An 18143-nucleotide genomic window follows, 5' to 3' on the forward strand; every position below is an offset into this window, starting at 1 on the left:
AAGACATTGGAGACTGAGTGGAAGAGACTGGTCTCGGACATAGGTTTACTTTCACGGTCTCTGTGTGTGCGAAACAGTCATTGAAGTTCATGCCTATCCTCTATGATAACCAATGATATTAATTTTAATCCCTCCTTAGTTCTCACCTAGACTGTTAAATTTAACCATGATTTGTATCCTGCCAGGTCTTCTTCTGTTGTACTGCCAGAATCCTCTTTGTCGTATAAAAACTTGTTCTGTATCTCATTTCCCATGTCAAGTTTTATCGGTTCGTCACTTGTGATGCCAGCTTGACTCCTTCCTGTGTGGTTTGTAAGGCAGGCTTTCAGTCCCTGACTCAGCCTGTCTTTCATGTCTCACCCTACATTCTACCTTCGACCCAATATACCCTTCTTTGGATTTTGGAATTAGTAGCCACATAGAGGTACAGTACTGTAAATGTTCATATCCCAGAAATGTATGCCTTTATGACAGTATTATAAATTGAACTAGTGATATAGTCATCAATAATTGTACTAGGAACCGGAAGACCTCAGTGATTTCAGAACAAAACCAGGCAAAGACATTTCTTTCACCTGTTCTATGTTTTTCTGTCTTTGCTCACAACTCCCTGCTGTATTTTATGTCTTCTCTTTACTCCATTCTAAAAAAATAAATAAAACACTTCCTTTGATAAATTATTCCCTGGCTTTTTTTGTTTAGATTTTGCTATGTTATATATGATGATTTTTTTTTTCAAATCTTTTAAGCTTGTTCAGTTAGTCTTATCTTCCAAAATGAGTTTCTTTTAATTTTACAATATTCTGACTGTATTGAGATAAAAACCTAATTCATGGTTCTCTATTTGCCACACTTTATTTTGAGAAAAAGTGAATGAAGCAAGTTTTTTGGCCTTCTCTTAGCATGTGGATGTTTTTAAATGCTGAAAATGAAAAGAAAAGAAATGACCATTTCAGTTTGGTCATAAAACTTCATGAGATTTATAATTGAGAAAACTAAATGACTCAGGATTAATAGATATATGCCAACTATGTTCTTCATTTCCTCCCCTATAGGACACTTCAGAAATTTGTTTGTTATTAGTTTGGGTTTGTAATGTGATCTTTGGATACCCCACTTGTGATTATATTTTTGCACTATTAGCACATCTATTCTTAGCTTAGATGTTTTTAGCATATGTATTTGCAGAACATATACTTTAATATGCTACCATTTTTCTTCTATACTTGTATAGAAACTCAGGAGAAATAAAAAGAAAAATGTAATTGTATGATATCAAGTATTTGTTGCATTTTTTAAGTCAGTTACTTAATCTATTATGATTTTGTTTCATACTTTAATTTGGCACATTTGTACGTTTTTTGAAGCAAAGGGCAGTCTTTGAATTAAATATTTGTGAGATTGATAGTTCTTAAATACTATATAAATAGAGTAAATTTTTGCTCACTTAGTTAACTTACCCATTTACAATTTAATTGTGCATTGAAGGCACACTATTCTATATTCTTCACAGACTGCTTGTGTTATTGGGAAACAATAGGGATTGCAAAGATTTTTAAATAAATTGGCTTTTGAAACATGGTAGAGTGCCTCTTGTAACTTCCTCTTCAACTACACACACATAAAAATGCTGGATAAATTATAACCAGGATTTGGTAAGAAACAGAAAACAAAGCTTCAAAGAAAGGAAGAGACATCTTGCTGACTTGTATGGTGGTACTGGTGGTTTAGTCGCTAAGTCATATCGGACTCTTGCGATCCCATGGACTGTAGCCTGCCAGGCTCCTTTGTCCATGGGATTCTCCAGGCGAGGGTTCCAGAGTGGGTTGCCATTTCCTTCTCCAGAGGATCTTCCGGACTCAGGAATCGAGCCCTGGTCTCCTGCATTGCAGGCAGATTCTTTACCAACTGAGCTATGAAGGAAGCCCTGCTGATTTGTATAGGGAGGTCCAAAATGGAGGGGTAAACACTCCAGTCTGTGCTCCAACAGGGAGGAATGGTGTGAAGATAGGTCCTGACAGTTGGAAGTTTAAGTTTTAAATATTCCATAGAAGTCAAGACATGATTTGTTATATCTGCTCCCTTTCCCTCATTGCTGATTATTTTATGATGGATGGTTGCTGTTGTTATTTTACTGTGACCCATTTTCAGTGGGTGTTGCTGTATCCACAGGAATCCCATGAACTGTGGGAGTGATCATGATAGTGTGGAATGATTATACATTTCCTTTTTTCAGGCTCCTCCCCTGGGACTGGGTACTTACCCTGGATTTCATTGCTATGGATTTTTCCAAACTGCTGAGTTAATTTAAATTCAGTGGCTTAAGCTTAGATTTTTCTGTCTCATTGGGGAATCATCTCCTCTCATCACCTTTTTAAAACAGAGAACAGTTCTTTCAAGCCCAGTATTAGAGGACTCATTTCTAAGCATCACTTGTGTATTCCCTAAACCATGTCTCCTAGAAGTTTAGATAATAAACTATCAGGAAAAGACTAAATAAAAGGTAGAAAAATGGGTTCATAATGAAAAAGAAAATAGGAAGCAATGAACAGGGAGAATTTTTTAATCCATTCACCAAAAAATATTAAGCATCTCTAATCTACGGAGAAGGCAATGGCACCCCACTCCAGTACTCTTGCCTGGAAAATCCCATGGATGGAGGAGCCTGGTAGGCTGTAGTCCATGGGGTCGCTAAGGGTTGGACATGACTAAGCGACTTCCCTTTCACTTTTCACTTTTATGCCTTGGAGAAGGAAATGGCAACCCATTCCAATTTTCTTGCCTGGAGAATCCCAGGGACGGGGGAGCCTGGTGGGCTTCCGTCTATGGGGTCGCACAGAGTCGGACACGACTGAAGCGACTTAGCAGTAGCAGTAATCTAATCTAAGCATCTCTAATCTAATCAAGAGGAACTAAAGAGCCTCTTGATGAAAGTAAAAGAGGAGAGTGAAGAAGCTGGCTTAAAACTCAGCATTCAAAAAACTAAGATTATGGCATCCGTTCCCATCACTCCATAGCAAATAGATGGAGAAACAATGGAAACAGTGACAGATTTTATTTTCTTGGGCTCCAAAATCATTGTAGATGGTGACTGCAGCTGCGAAATTAAAAAGCACTTGTTCCTTGGAGGAAAAGCTGAGGCCAACCTAGACAGCATATTAAAAAGCAAAGACATTATTTTGCTGACAAAAGTCCGTCTAGTCAAAGCTACAGTTTTTCCAGTAGTCATGTATGGATGTGAGAGTTGGACTATAAAGAAAGCTGAGCACCGAAGAACTGATGCTTTTGAACTGTGGTGTTGGAGAAGACTCTTGAGAGTCCCTTGGACTGCAAGGAGATCCAACCAGTCAATCCTAAAGGAAATCGGTTCTTAATATTCATTGGAAGAACTGATGCTAAAGCTGAGGCTCCAATACTTTGGCCACCTGATGTAATGAATGACTCACTGGAAAAGACCCTGGTACTGGGAAAGATTGAAGACAGGAGGAGAAGGGGATGACAGAAGATGAGATGGTTGGATGGCATCACTGACTCCATGGACATGAGTTTGAGCAAGCTCTGGGAGTTGGTGGTGGACAGGGAAGCTTGGCCTGCTTGTAGTCCATGGGGTCACAAAGAGTCGGACGTGACTGAGCAACTGAACTGAACTGAACTGTCCTCTTGGTGCTTAGCTTTATTGGTGAGAAAGAACTAAATAGAATTTCTTAAATTATTTTAAAGAAGTCAAAAAAAATTAGTGTACTGCTTAAACACCCAATGAGCACAACTGAAAGAGAAAGTCATGTGATTGTAACAGCAGTGGTAGTTGTAGTAGTAGCTGCTAACATTTTTTAGCACTTCCTTTATAGCAGGCATTGCCCAGAGTATTTTATGGAGTTATTTTACAAATGTGACAACCAAAGAAAGCACAGAGAAGTTAACATTGAGGCAGGGTCATGATGCTGTACGACAGGCTTCTTAAACTGCACACTTAATCACAACATGTATTTATCAAATATATTTGCCACAAATTTCCATGTTTGCATTATTATACATTGGCTATGTATTATTTGCTTCATTGGTGGCAAAATGGCTGATCTAGTCTAAAATCAATTTTGCCTGCCACTTAATAAATCTTGCTGTGCTTGCCATTTTTTATGTAAAAGTGCAGAATTTCATAAATTTAAAAGAAATCATCTCACAGAGTGAGTTAGCTTCAATTCCTAAGAAATAAGAGTTCCCAAAGAATCAAGCACCTTTGGTTTAACAGATACTAAGCCTTTCTCTCCTGTAGTTCTGTCCCATAAGCTATTTAATCTTGAAAAAATGTTGCTTTGTGATTCTAGATTCATTATTAATTAATGACTAAGTCTCTGTTTAAAATTAGTTAAAAAATCTTTATAATTGGGTCATAAATATCTAAACTGATTTTTTAAAGTTTAGCTTAATGCTTACTTCTTCTATTAAGAGTAATATTTTTTCCTTAGCAATTTCATTTTTGGTATTTATGTTAAGTGCCAGAAAAAAACTGATTGTGGGACATTATTGATCTATTTGTAAAATTAAAATTTTAACCTAATTTTATTTGTTGTCATAAAAAGTCTTCCCCGAAATTTCAAATTCCATCAGTCATAATTTTTCTTTACTGTAATATTCCTATCATGCATTTAACCCATACTGCTTCATATTCTAGTTACCTGTGTGTGTCTTTCCTTATTGGATGATCAGCTTCTATGGAGCAGGAAGCCTATCATATATTAATACATCCTTATATCTTGCCTTTCATCTTCCTCTCAAGCTGGAAGTTATTGCCTTGCCCAAAGTGGACAGTTTTTTAAATTGTGGAAGCAATAAGTTAAAGTGTGCAGATAGAATTTTAGAAGTTCCTTCAGCCCTAGAGAGAGAGGGGTAAGGTGAGGATAGTAAAGTGATCTGACAAGAAGGAGAATAGGAAGAAAATACTGCTCTGTGAACATGCCTTACATCTTGAGCTACTCTCCTGAAAGGAGAGGATGAATCCTCAGGTCATCAGAATGGGTGAATATTTGATAAGTCTCCCCTTTATAGTGAAGAATAGTTTCTTTGTGTTAATACAGTATTTCTTATTATCTGGTGAGTCATTTGTCCAGCCTGTTCATTGTAGTCAGCATAATTAAACAGCACTAGAAAAACAGGATCAGGAGTTTGCCTGATTGAAAAATAAATAATATTGCTATGGCTCTTGGTGGGCTGGTTCCTGTGGATTCACTCTTATGTCATGTTTCTTTGACTTCCCACTCTTTAAGGTTTATTTGTTATGCGTTGTGACTTTTTATGGAAATAGAATAGATGATTTGGGAAGAGCCAAGTACACTGTGGTCAAGCCATTGGTCCAGCTGACCTTCCCAGTTCTTAATTCTCTGTGAGTTCTTCATTCTGAAGAAATTGGGTCACTTCAACAATACCTTGTCCTCCCTGCAAATTGATATCAGTTGGCCAAACAAATGAAATCATTACCGTGGGCTTTCATCTGTGTCTTTCTAAACCTTCAGACTGAGAACTATGTCTTCTAACCAAATGTTTTAGGATGCATCCAGTTCTAGAATGTCTGGTTTCCTTTTTTCCTCCATACTATTTTGTACTATTTTCCTCCATACTATTTATTTTCCCTCGTCACTTCCTCGTTGCCTCATTGGCTCCTTTCTGTCCATTGTCTCCTACGTGGATCCTCTCTATCCTCTTGCATTCTCTCATCTCTATGACTCTGGCTGTCTGGAGAACATTGAGGCATTTTTTTGTTCATGCTTACATCTACATCTTCCCTAAAAACATATTTTTTCTCTATTTCCTATGTTCAGTTGGCTTTAATGTTCACACTGATTGAATGCCTTTATTTTCTCATTGTCTTATCCTTTCAGCACACACACACACACTCACATACACATAGAAGTGCTAAGTCATGTCAGTCATGTCCAACTCTTTGCAACCCTTGAACTGTATCCCACCAGCCTGCTTTGTCCATGGGATTCTCCAGGCAGGGATACTGGAGTGGGTTGCCATGTCCTCCTCCAGAGGATCTTCCCAGCCCAGGGATAGAACCTGCATCCTGCATCTCCCATGGCTCCTGCATTGCAGGCAGATTCTTTACCACTGAGCCACCTGGAAACCCTATATGTATGTGTGTATGTTTGTATGTATGTATGTATAAATTCACTGATGGTTAAATGAATTCTGGCTCCAGTAGAGCCAAACAAGAATCCTGGTCACTTTTCCTTCCTCCAACCTCTACCCTGAATAGCAGGATCTGGTTTTTTTTTTTTTGTCTTTTTCATTGTTCAGTTCTTTTTTCTTCTTACTTTATACATACCATATAAGGTTGCTAGTATCTCTGATCAGGTCCTTTGATGAGAATTTCTAATAAGATGACCTGCTTTTGCAAAACATCACAGGACCTCAGGAATTTAGTGCATGTGATTCTCTATTTGAAAGCATTGCTGATATTACCCCAGGACTGGAACAGTGTTCTACCCGGCAGGAGGGACTGTTATTACATACCCTATCTGGCACACACTGCTATTGTACAAATACCAGACCCTGATGATGTTCGTGATGATGGTGACAGTGTGGGTGAATGTTTTGAAGGCAAAAGGACAGAAGTAGGAGGAGAACAGAGACACGAGTAATGAGGTGGGGGTAGTGGAGAGCGTGAGTCAAGAAGAAATAGCTGCTGAGACAGATGGATTATAACATGTGTTAGTCTATCTTTGTTCGCCTGCCTCTGGGTTTTAAAAGGAGCCAATAGTACCACATCAAAGTTGTCACCATCAAACCATCCAGACCGCTCATTCTCCCCTGCTTCAGTCCATGTGGCTTTCAGAGGGCTGATGCGCCTCCCAGCTTATGTGGGGTGAGGGTGGGGAGTGAGCTGAAAGATAGTTAGGGTAAAATAAGATGAAGATTTAATTAAAGTTCCTGAGTGCCTGCAACATTTAATCTAATTCTCAAAGCAACTTTCCAACACCAACATTCTATTAGATCCACACCCCAGAGGACACGGTGATGCAGCCACATCCTGGCCTTCTTTGCTTACGTCGCTGCCCCTTCAGTATGCCTCATCCTGGTTTGGTTTACACCCCAGGAAAGGCTTCATCTTCTCTCTGAGCATAATGCTTTTTAAAAAAAGACAAATTTTTCTGATGTTTTGTACACTCTTCAAAGCAAGCCAGCTAGCCAACAGAGCACTGCTTTTGTTGTTGTTGCTTCTTATTGCTGAAGGGGAGTGAAAGGAAGACCCTAATTTAGATGCATGGCAAATACCTTACATTTGTTTCATCCCAGCCTGATTGTTGCCAGGCTTATAGTGTATGTTGGCAATTAGCTTTGTAGTGCTGTATGTTAGGAATTGGGAGTGACAAGTGGCACAATAGTAAGAGTGTTATTGAGTGAAAAGGGTGATAAGAATGTAGATGGAGGATTTTTAGAGTACGGTTTGATCATCCTTTTGATTCCATCATCCACATTCATTTTGAGTTCAGGTTAATGATGATTGAAAGTTTTTTTAAAATATAAGTCACCTTTGACTGGTTTCATTTTCTATTACTAATGTAAATGATCGACTTTTTTTTCTTTGTTTAAAATAATAGATGGAAAAAGGAATAGGGAACTAAAAGAGAAGCAGCATGTTGAAAATAGGGAAACATATATAAAAAGATAAGACATTAATTTTTTTTTCTGTAGTTCTTGCCTGAGGTTTGGAAAAATGAGGTATGAAAAATGTGTCATTCAGTGTCTTGAATATATTCTACTGTGGTCATGTCACTATAATTGGGGTAACAAAAAAAGATAATTTTTACCGTTTTACTGACTAAATTTCCTTTTGTTTATCAAAATGGCCTGCATCTTGTTATATATGCCTAGTGGAAAATAATGTGATTATGAGTTTGTACCATATATAATATTAAGAATACAATGTTGGTTTCATTGTAATGATCTTTCTTTTTTTTTTTTTTTGTAATGATCTTTCTTACTTAAAAGAAACAGCTCTATGGATATCCTTAAAATCCTTGAATTTTAATGTCTTTAGATTTGTGCTCATCTTTATGGTATTTGATAAGTAATTATTTACAGAGTTTATAGCGTTTTTAAGAAATTAGAACTCCCATTTTAAGTTCAGTGTCTTCCAGGGCTGAAATGCCCCTGCCATTTGCAAGGATGAGTTTGGTGCGGGGTGTTTCTGTCAGGCAGGGAATGGGGAAGTGAGTGTTGGGACTAGCAGCCAAACTTCTTCTTCTTAGTGTTCTGTTCAAGTTTTTTCCAGTTTCTAGGGACCTTCTTTATAAGTGGATAAACTAAGGTGGTCAAGTTGGAAAAGTGTTCTCTAGATATTTGTCTTATAGACTCTGTTAGTTTTGTCTGAATGTTAATCTTTAGTTTAAAACAATGATACCATAGATTTGGACTTGTTGAAATAGTTTCAGTTTCTGTTCATGCTATTTCTGTCCCTCTGTTTTTAATTCTGGTCTCATTTATTTTAGGTTTAGCTGTTTCTTTACAACTCTTGCATGGAGACATTGAACAAATCAGAAGGGAGTACTCATCAGTATTTTCTCATGGAGTATCCATCACCAGGAAGTTGGGTTTTTCTAATATTATTATGCCTGGTAAGTGACTCAGAATGAACCACATGATAAAATATGGCTATTTTGTCTGCTTTTGGCACTTGAGAAAGTTTTCAAACTATCAGCTTCAAAGACTTCAAATGGGCCATGCTGAAGAATAAATTGAGATCCTTAACTCTTTTTTTTTTTAATCTTTACATTTTTTTCACATCAGGATGGATAACTTGTGGGGGCCGTGCCTGCTTTTCATTATGACCATAATAAGAAGGAAAACTGAAGTTGAATTCAGAAAATATTTTACCCTTTGGTGGGAAGTATTATTGAAGTCACTTAGGGGAAATCCTTAGAAGTTTTGATAAGAACATTTATTAAGCAATGGTTAGCCTTTATTGGAGGATTTTCCACCAGAGGTATATGTGTATGTAACTAAGCAGCCATATACAAATACCATATGTATTTTTAGTTCTATTTGTATATATACATTAGATCTATATTAGCAACCAAAGGAGATTCCAAAAGAGAATCCAAAAAAGTGTTTCTGAGTGGAAATGGTAGAGATTAAGGAGATTCACACTATCAAAGTAAATGCCAAGTAATAGTCTTTCATAGGGTTCTGCATCCTACTCTACACAACCGAGCAAAAAAAAATAGAAAAACCAAATAGTCTTAAATTGTTGACAGTATTTTTAGAAACAAGATCCTTTAAGTCACTGTTTAAATCCCATGTATAAAAAGCAAACCGTTAATATTGCTTCGGACGAGGCCCCTGTTACAGCTGTAAGACTTAGTGGTGGGTTTGTTATCCATAAAGACCTAACATGTTGCAGAAACTGACTGGCATTGATCGCTATGGCATTTGATCTCCTGATGGAAATCACTCACACAGGGAGGGCTAAGAGAACAGCCTGGGAAGTTTCCTGAGATGAACTGACCCAGCTTAAACACCCAGTCTGCCTGAGCATCTCCTGTTACTGTTGTCAAAAATGACTGTTTATAACACTGTTTACTTGATGGTATGTTATCCATTGGCTCTTGGAACCATTCATTATTTCCTTCAGTTGCTATAAATAGCTAGTCTTTCCTCTTTAGCAGAAAAGAAAAAAAAATTTCATCCCACTGGGAAGCAAATTGATGGGTAAATCTAATATAAAAAACATATTTTAGAACAGAATGCAGCCAGCTGCTGGAAGAATTCCTCAGCTTGGTCTCTGAGCAGTATCATTGAGAAATGGAAAAAATATCAAGCAACATGACACTTCACTGGCTGAATAATTGTCTGGGATGCGCTGTGCTCACGCAGCTCTTGTCTGGCTTTAATGATGGAAATGAACTTACTGTGGAATCAGGCTTGCTTCTGTCCCTTCCCTGCACCACGTTATAATGGCAGGGTTGATGCTGACCAGGGACTCAATCTTCCCCAGACACATGTCTGTAGTGCCTGAGACTGCAAGAGATTTTTTTTTTAAAGCATTTTCTTTTTCTTCTTTCATTTTTTTTTCTTCTATGGCTTCTGAGTCTTACAAATTGGATGGAGAAGGGAGAGATGTGTGTATAAACTTAAACAGCTGAAAAGAAAGCAACTTTACAACTCAATGGAATGTTTTACATTGGCAAACAAACAGCCGTTGTTTTGTTTTTCTTTATTTTCAGAATTTTGACTTGCCAATTAATTTTCACTCTCTCACTTGTGGTTTTGATGAAAACTTGAGCTGAGTTTTCAATAAGAAAAATGTATGTGAACAGCATTTCTGATCCCAGTGTTGTACTGACAGTCTGCTAATGTGATGTTTTTTGTTTTTTTTTTTTCTTTTTCTTTCTCTATACTTGTCCTCCAGGGTTAATTTGTGTTCTGATAGAGGTCAGGATGGGTGAGGCATGTGTTTATACCTACAGGACCTTCATTAACTTAGTCACTGCCTTTCTGCAGAATGAATTATCTGTGGTCCTGACACTAATGGGAACATACACACAACTTTTCTTGAGGGTCACAGAATGTCATCAATGCCAAACTCTTTGGAATGGGAAAAACATGGAAATAGAGATTCATTTTCTTGGTCTGTCTTTTACATGGGTTGGTCTCTGGAATGTCACCTGGTATAAAGAGGCAACCTGCCCCTATGGTTTTGCCTTGTCACGAAGTCCTCTGTTACTAAGGGCCAGTCATTCAACACTTTATTTCTTAGCCCTGCCGAATTTCCAAAGAAGAAAAGTTTCCCTCTGTGAAGCTCCATTACTGCCACCTACAAACCAAATAACCCTGCAGAAAGTTCCATGGTCTGGTCTCTGAGCTTAGGAGAGGGAGGGCGCTGAAAATGTTTCAGTCAGCGCTCTCCAGTAGAAATGCAATACAAGCCACAAATGTAACTTTAACTTTTCCAGTAACCACTTGAAAAAAAGATAGGAAGAAAGAGATGAAATTAATTTTAACAGTATATTTTATTTAACCCAATGCATCCAAATATCCTTTTAATAGATAGTCCATATAAAAATTTTGTAATGAGTTATTTTACGCTATTTCAACTTAAGTCTTTGAGGCTGGTAACTGTTATAATTTACAACACATCTCTTTTCAGCCAAGTCCCATTTCAAGGACTCAGTTGCCACGTGTGGCAGTAGTTACAGGATTGAACAGCCAAGCTCTAAATGTCTTAACAGACTGTACAGGCAGATCTTGAGCCTTTGCTGAATATCAGGAAGGACTAATTTTCACCCAGCAGACATTTTGGAACAAAGTTGGCTGAGGTGTCAGGCATGTCATGGGTGATCGGGCCGTGCCCTCCTCCCACCCGAAGGGTCCTCTCTTATTCTGAGTTTATGATTCTAGGCAGTCATCCTGGTTTCTATACTTTATCTTCCCTACCTGTACACACTCTCCTGGAGACTCATTCTCGTGTGTGTATGTGTGTGTGTGTGTGTGTGTGTGTGTTAGTCGCTTAGTCACGTCCGACTCTTTGCAGCCCCATGGCCTAGGTCCACCAGGCTCCTCGCATATCAACCAGTCAAACTGTCCTTGTTTGTTGTGTGTGTGTGCTCAGTGGCTGAGTTGCGTCCAACTCTTTGTAACCCCATGGACTGTAGGCCACCTGACTCTTCTGTCCCTGAGATTCTCCAGGCAAGAATGCTGGAGTGGGTTGCCATTTCCTCCTCCAGGGGATCTTCCTCACCTAGGGATCAAACCCACATCTCCTGCATCTCTTGCATTGCTAGGTGGATTCTTTACCACTGAGCCACTCTAATTAGTACCTTCCAGTGCATTCACTTTTAGTACATTTTCAAAGTTCCTAATCCTACAAGGAATTATGGGGAAGTCGTAGAATGATGGGGCCGTGAAGAGTTGAGATTTAGAGACTAGAAGACCTTGCTAAAAATTATTAACAGAGCCTATGTTTCAAATGGTTGCCACCAATAGTAGCTGTGATAGTGATTTCAAGATTTAAGTTTATTTTCCAAGTATCTTCAAGAGTAAGCCTCCTTTTTGTTTTTTAGGCAATAGTTCAGGTAAGTCAAACTTGTATTTGGTCAAAGTTGACTAGATAATGATTTACAAGACTGGGGAAGGAAAAATGTTGTAGGTATATTTGCCTCCCATTTAAGAAGATATGTAGTTTTATTCTTTTAAATATATATATTATTAGTATTATTTACCACTAACTGGAAGAGATATGTACATCACCGGATGGAATTGCCTCAAATAATCATTCTTTTAGAGAAAGAGGCGGGAACCTACTTGAGTTGGTCTTCTCTAAAAAATATATCCTAAATCTAACTAAAATTCACCACCCCCCAGGCCAAGTCATGTACCTCTACATCACCCAGTTGCAACTGGTCTGCTTAAATCTGAACCCCCTGATCATGCCCTTACCAAGGGGACAGTGGTCTCTTAACCAATGAATGCCACGGTGACCAAGGAGAGAGAGAGGCTAAGAGTCTACTCTGTCACCCTAAGGGTGGATCCCTGCCAAGTTCACATTGGGGGAGAGGCTGGTGCCCCCAGAGTAGGAAGCTGACATACCCCACTGCCCATGGGTGTAGGACTTTCCCCAACTGCTACTATCAGAGATGCATGTGTTGTCCTAGAGTGTAAAGGGCACCCTGTTCCTGCTTTTTCTCTGCACCACTGCCTGGAAAGCCCCTCATGACTGCTGTTGCTATCATTTGCCACTGCTTGTTTGATAATCATCAAAAAAAAAAAAAAATTAAAAATCTACCCCTTCAAAAGTTCAACATCTCAAAGTATTCTTTTAAAATAAAACAGAAACAAGAACACCAGGTATGTTTTACTCAAGCGTACTCCATGTAAGAAATCCAAAGTTAATTTTTCATCCCATGCATAAATTTTCCATGTATGTGGTTTCCTTTGATTTCAATTACCTGGGAAGCTTGACCCTGCCCCTTGCTCTGTCCGCTCCTTGAAGATGTCCTGAGGTAATGGAAGTTTAAGTGTGCATGGCGTATTTATTTCCTGTGACTGCTGTAACAGATCAGCACAAATGGAGACTACAGTTCTGGGGATGAGAAGTTTGCATGGGTCTCTCTGGGCTAATATCACAGTATCAGCAGGGCTGTATTTCTTCTGGTCATTCTGAAGGAGAATCCATTTCCTTGCCTTTTCTAGCTCCTGGAGGTGGCCTGTACTCCTCTGCTCATGGCCCCACATCATTCAACCTCTGATTCTCTCATCGTATCTCCTTCTCTGACTCTGACTTTTTGCCTCTCTCTTATAAGGATCTTTGAAATTAAATTGAGCCCATTCTCATAGTCAAGGAAAATATTCCCATCACAAGAGTCTCAACTTAATCATGTCTGTAAAACCCCTTTTGTCATGTAAGGTAACCTATTCACAGGTTCATGGGATTAGGACCTGGACATCTTTGGGGAGGTAAGGAAGTGCCTGCTACACACACAAAGGGCCATCCAACTCAGCTACCTGTCCAGTGCACGATTTCTTCCTCGGATCCCTGGGGATGGTTTCCTGGCTGTACTTGAGTACTTAAATGGCCAAGATCATATCATCACATCTCATGTCATCTCTCAAAATGACTTCTTTCATGTTGAACTTGTTTCCTTTTACCTTCTATCCACTGGGTTGAGTTTTTCTGCTTGTAACCTCAACATTTCAAAGTTCAGTTAATTTCTTGTCACCCTCATCTCTCCAGTGATGAGTGCCTTCTCTGTATTGTTTATGGTCTGAAGCATACATGTTCTGTCTCGTTCCTAGAAATGAAATCATTGCTTGACAGCTGGTCTGGCCAATTAGGGTGGGACTAATATCTTCCTTGTTTAGGTCTTTTGGAGGCAAAGGCTGAATTGCACTAGCTTATTTGATGAATGTTCTTATCTCTTGAATTATATTTTCATGGGTAAAGAAGAGATACTGATAATACATTAGACATGTTTCTTAATCTCTGTACTTCAGTTTCCTCACCTGTAAGGTGGAAAAAATAGGACCTTGTTATAAGGTTTTGGAGAAGGCAATGGCACCCCACTCCAGTACTCTTGCCTGGAAAATCCCTTGGACAGAGGAGCCTGGTAGGCTGCAGTCCATGGGGTCGCGAAGAGTTGGACATGACTGAGCGACTTCACTTTCACTTTTCACTTTCATGCATTGGAGAAGGAAATGGCAACCCACTCCAGTGTTCTTGCCTGGAGAATCCCAGGGATGGGGGAGCCTGGTGGGCTGCCGTCTATGGGGTCAAACAGAGTCAGACATGACTGAAGCAACTTAGCAGCAGCAGCATAAGGTTTATTTGAGGACTTAATGAGATATTCTACTTATAGCACTTGGCAAAGTACCTGACTACTATCTATCTGCTACTAAGCACCATCATCATAATCTAAGTTCACAAAAATCCTATAGTCATTTACATATGGTCTTTTGTTTTTAAGAAGTACAGAAACTTCTATTTTCCAGCTTCAAAAGTGACAATAATTGTCTAGCACAGAAGAGGCACTAGACTAGCCCCTATGGCTGGGGACAGTGTTTTACTTGGTGTGATGAGCTTATCCTCTGTGACTTTATCCAAGGCATTCATAGGACAGAATCAAGGTTTACAGAACTGATAAAAAGCCTGTTGTCCACTGAGGATAAGCCACAAATCAACCCCATTTGATTGTAGTTACTGAACTCTTTTTAAATTTGTTCCTACTGCTGTGGCCTTATCTTTATCTCGTCTACGGTGATATTTTGAAGGCTTCCCAGCAAAACAGGGCCTATCAAACAGGAAAGTGTCAAGCCCGTCAAATTTGCAGAGTAATAAATTTAAGAGGTGCAAGGTGTTAATAAACATTGTCAGGCAAGTAGCTTTTCATGATTGGTGCTATGACTCCATTTCATACTCAGCTAATGATTTCTCTCTTAATTACCAAGGATTTACTTTCTTAACACCGTTTGGGCTTATTAGTTTTCTTTAGGTTGGCTTTCTCTAGAGTCAACCTCAAGTGTATTGACTGTAATTAACACTTGTTTCAACTTTATCCTTCAACATATTTTGGCAAAACATGGCACCTTGCAGAATTAGAACACAGCAAGCTATGGATTCCTGAGGGGGGTGGACACATGTAGAATGTCATCCAGGAGAAATGTTCTTGTCATGTTTTTTCTTTTCAGAGAAATCTTACTTCAGTCTAAAAACTTTGTAAATAAAAATAAAATTAAAAAATAAGTTTGGGGGAAGATAAAGAGGGTTTCAGGGACGGTGACAGTTAAAGAACAGAAGAGTAAAATGTGTGTATAAGGTGTTTTTATTTATGAATGTATTGTATTCTAGAAATTCTACAGAAAAAGAGACATAACCTAATAAAGTAGCCTTGTCCCTCCTACTGGCTCTCCCACCCCTACCTCTGCCTTTACCGCATCCCACTTGAGTGACACAAACACGTGAGGCCCAAGGTTTATCTTGCCCTGTCTAGACTAATGTCACAGACAGGAGAGAGTGGCAGGGAAAGTTGGAATCCAGATCTCCTTATTCCAGTCTTCCCGAGACCCTACAGTCTTTAGGCTTATTTGAACTCAGAAGAGAGAGAAGAATCCAGTTCAGTTATAAGCTAAACCAGCTGCAGGAGTCCATTTGGGAAGCGAAGGCCATGTTAAGCCTCCCTTTGGAAAGACAGCCTCGCTCCCACGGATGTCTCCTCCTCTTAGTGAGGGCTTCTCTCGTGGGACAGCCCCTCTGCCTCATTCAGCACCCTGTCCCCTTTTCTGTCTCACTTGGATCCATGGCCCTCACCATTATTCAGTGTCCTCTGTGTCTTACTTCTTTGTTCAAAATCTTTTCCTACTAGAATCTAAGCTCTGCTGCGAAGGCATTTTTGCTTTGTCCATTGCTGAGTCTGCTGGACTTAAGATAACATCTGACACATAGTAGGTGCTCACAGCCTATTTGCTAAATGAATACATGGAGAAAGAATTTTGCAGCCCTGGTGGTATTTTACTCTCCCTCCATCCCTGTTCCTCTGCAGGGCCCAGCCTGCAAACACGGAGAAACAGACTGCAGACCTCCCTCCCTCCACTTTGCTTAAGCCAGAATTACTGGCCCTGCCAATAGATGAGAGTTGGAAGTCCCCCTCCCAAGAAACACTTGCTCTTCATTTTGCAGGACAGTTAATCCCCATGTGGTTTGGACAAGCTAATCACTCATTATGAGAAATTTCTAAGGTAAAAGCCCCTGTAGCTACACTTCCCATTAATCAGTGTGTGTTTTATAGGCTGTGCGTCACCTCAGCCACTCATCATATGTCACCTACTCCAGAAGCAAAGGAATTTTCCTACTGTTGTGTGTGTCGGTGTGTGTTCTAAAGTACCTTAATTTTTGTATTGTTTTTTTACCTGGCAAATCTGTTCATGGGAACAGTATTGTCAAGAATTTCCCCTCAGACAGTTGTTGAAATAGCACATGTGCAGACCATTAGCATTGCAGGCCTGTTTTGAGTTGAAACTGGTGAATTTGGAGACATAGTGTGTGAGCTTATTTATTCTGCATTGGAATTGTTAAAATAAATAGTGTTGAGAATGTGTGTGTGTATGTATGAATATATATATAAAATAAGTATACAGAAACTTAATGATAAATATATAGTAATTAAATGAATCAGGTTATAAAACTAGAGAATTTGTGAAATTTGTGGGGTAATATTTTCCTAATTTTTAAAAAATTTGAGATGGTTAAACAAGAAAACTTTCAGAGCATGCAAATGTGTGTGTTGAATTATGTTGCTTTTCTCCTGGAGTTCCAAGTTCATTGCCTTCTCAAGTCGATTTGTAGGAGCTACATGAGAGTACTGAGAAATTCATAAGAGAGACCACTGTATCAATTGTTTCCATTAATGTATGCCTTACATACACTTTCTAAAGAGGGCCTGAGATTTCATCTTTTTTAGAACTTATTCATTGTCTCCCTTTTGTGGCCCATCTGTTTCCTGGTCAGGCAAGGTCATTTGCAAATGATGCTCTTATTAAAAGTCGGCCTTTTTGGAGGAAGGTGGCCATGCACACTGGTATTCCCCCATGGTTTTGAAAGCGAGGGTACTTTCTTATATACATTTCGGTCAGGAAGTCTGATAAATTTCCCAAATGTGGGTACATTTGTATGGTTATTGTTCTTCGGGTGATTTGCTTTCTTAAGGAGAGGTTTTTTTAATTTTTTTAAATTAGAACAAAGCATTATTGCTTTTGATGTTCAAATGTTTGGAAGCTGTGTTAAGTAAAAGTATATTCAACCTTGCTGATCTCACCAGTATTTACCTTCAAAAACTTTCTAGTCACGTTGTTGACTTACTTCTCATGTCCGTACCCACTTATTTCCTACCCCTAATTTAATTCTTACAGGAGAAATAAAAGCAGGTTGTCAAGTGTGTTTGCCTCTCTTTGCTATTTGGCATACAATTTCTTTTTTTTTTTTTTTTCTTGCAGTAGTAAGAAAGGGGCAAAATGAAAAAGCATTCAAGTTTCATAAATAGCCAATGGAGAAAAAACAATAGATGATATATGTGTATATAGACTAGGTCAGTTTGAATCCAGGGCCTTTCTCATTTGTTTTATAGCTTGATGGCAAGAAATATTAAGCCAAGTGTCTCTGTATGACTGAATTATTCTACATCTGTATTTGTAAAGCACTAATCTGGATTCTTCCATGGGTGAGATCATTTCGTCCATGAATTTTAGAAGATTTAAATTGTAACTGTACCCTTTGCAGTCCTATCATTTTCTTCCACTTAAGTATTTCTTCTTCTCTAAGTGCCTTGACTATAAAGTATTGAGACTAGTTTCTTTGAACCACCCCTGCTCAGCTGTCATTCTGTACTCACACCTCATAAATGAAATGAAGGAAATATTGAAAAATGGTGAAACTTGACAGCACCTTTCTACCCAGGTCCTTTATTTCCCTCCTAAATGTATGTTTTCAGTGTTGCTAATTTCAAGCTAGCAGAGGCTGGCCTTTGCTTTTCTTGGATGTTGGCAGTAAGGGTGAGGATCTTATTATAGAGGTATAAATAATGTATGTTGTATGCTAGAACACTATTTTTTATGAACTAAACTTTTCCTTGATAGAACACTCTATTATACTTCCT

At 38.8% G+C, this 18143-nt stretch overlaps 1 protein-coding gene across 3 annotated transcripts in view; it reads left to right on the forward strand.

Moving 5' to 3' along the window:
- DOCK4 (dedicator of cytokinesis 4) overlaps positions 1-18143 on the forward strand; it is a 468492-nt gene that overhangs the window by 266949 nt on the left and 183400 nt on the right. For all 3 annotated transcript variants that reach the window (XM_040260165.1, XM_040260167.1, XM_040260166.1), the window contains exon 13: positions 8493-8618. In XM_040260165.1, the coding sequence (XP_040116099.1) occupies positions 8493-8618 (126 nt within the window). The remainder of the gene's footprint in view (positions 1-8492; positions 8619-18143) is intronic.

This window comes from Oryx dammah, unplaced genomic scaffold (assembly GCF_014754425.2).
Source record: "Oryx dammah isolate SB20612 unplaced genomic scaffold, SCBI_Odam_1.1 HiC_scaffold_18, whole genome shotgun sequence".
NCBI lineage: Eukaryota > Metazoa > Chordata > Mammalia > Artiodactyla > Bovidae > Oryx > Oryx dammah.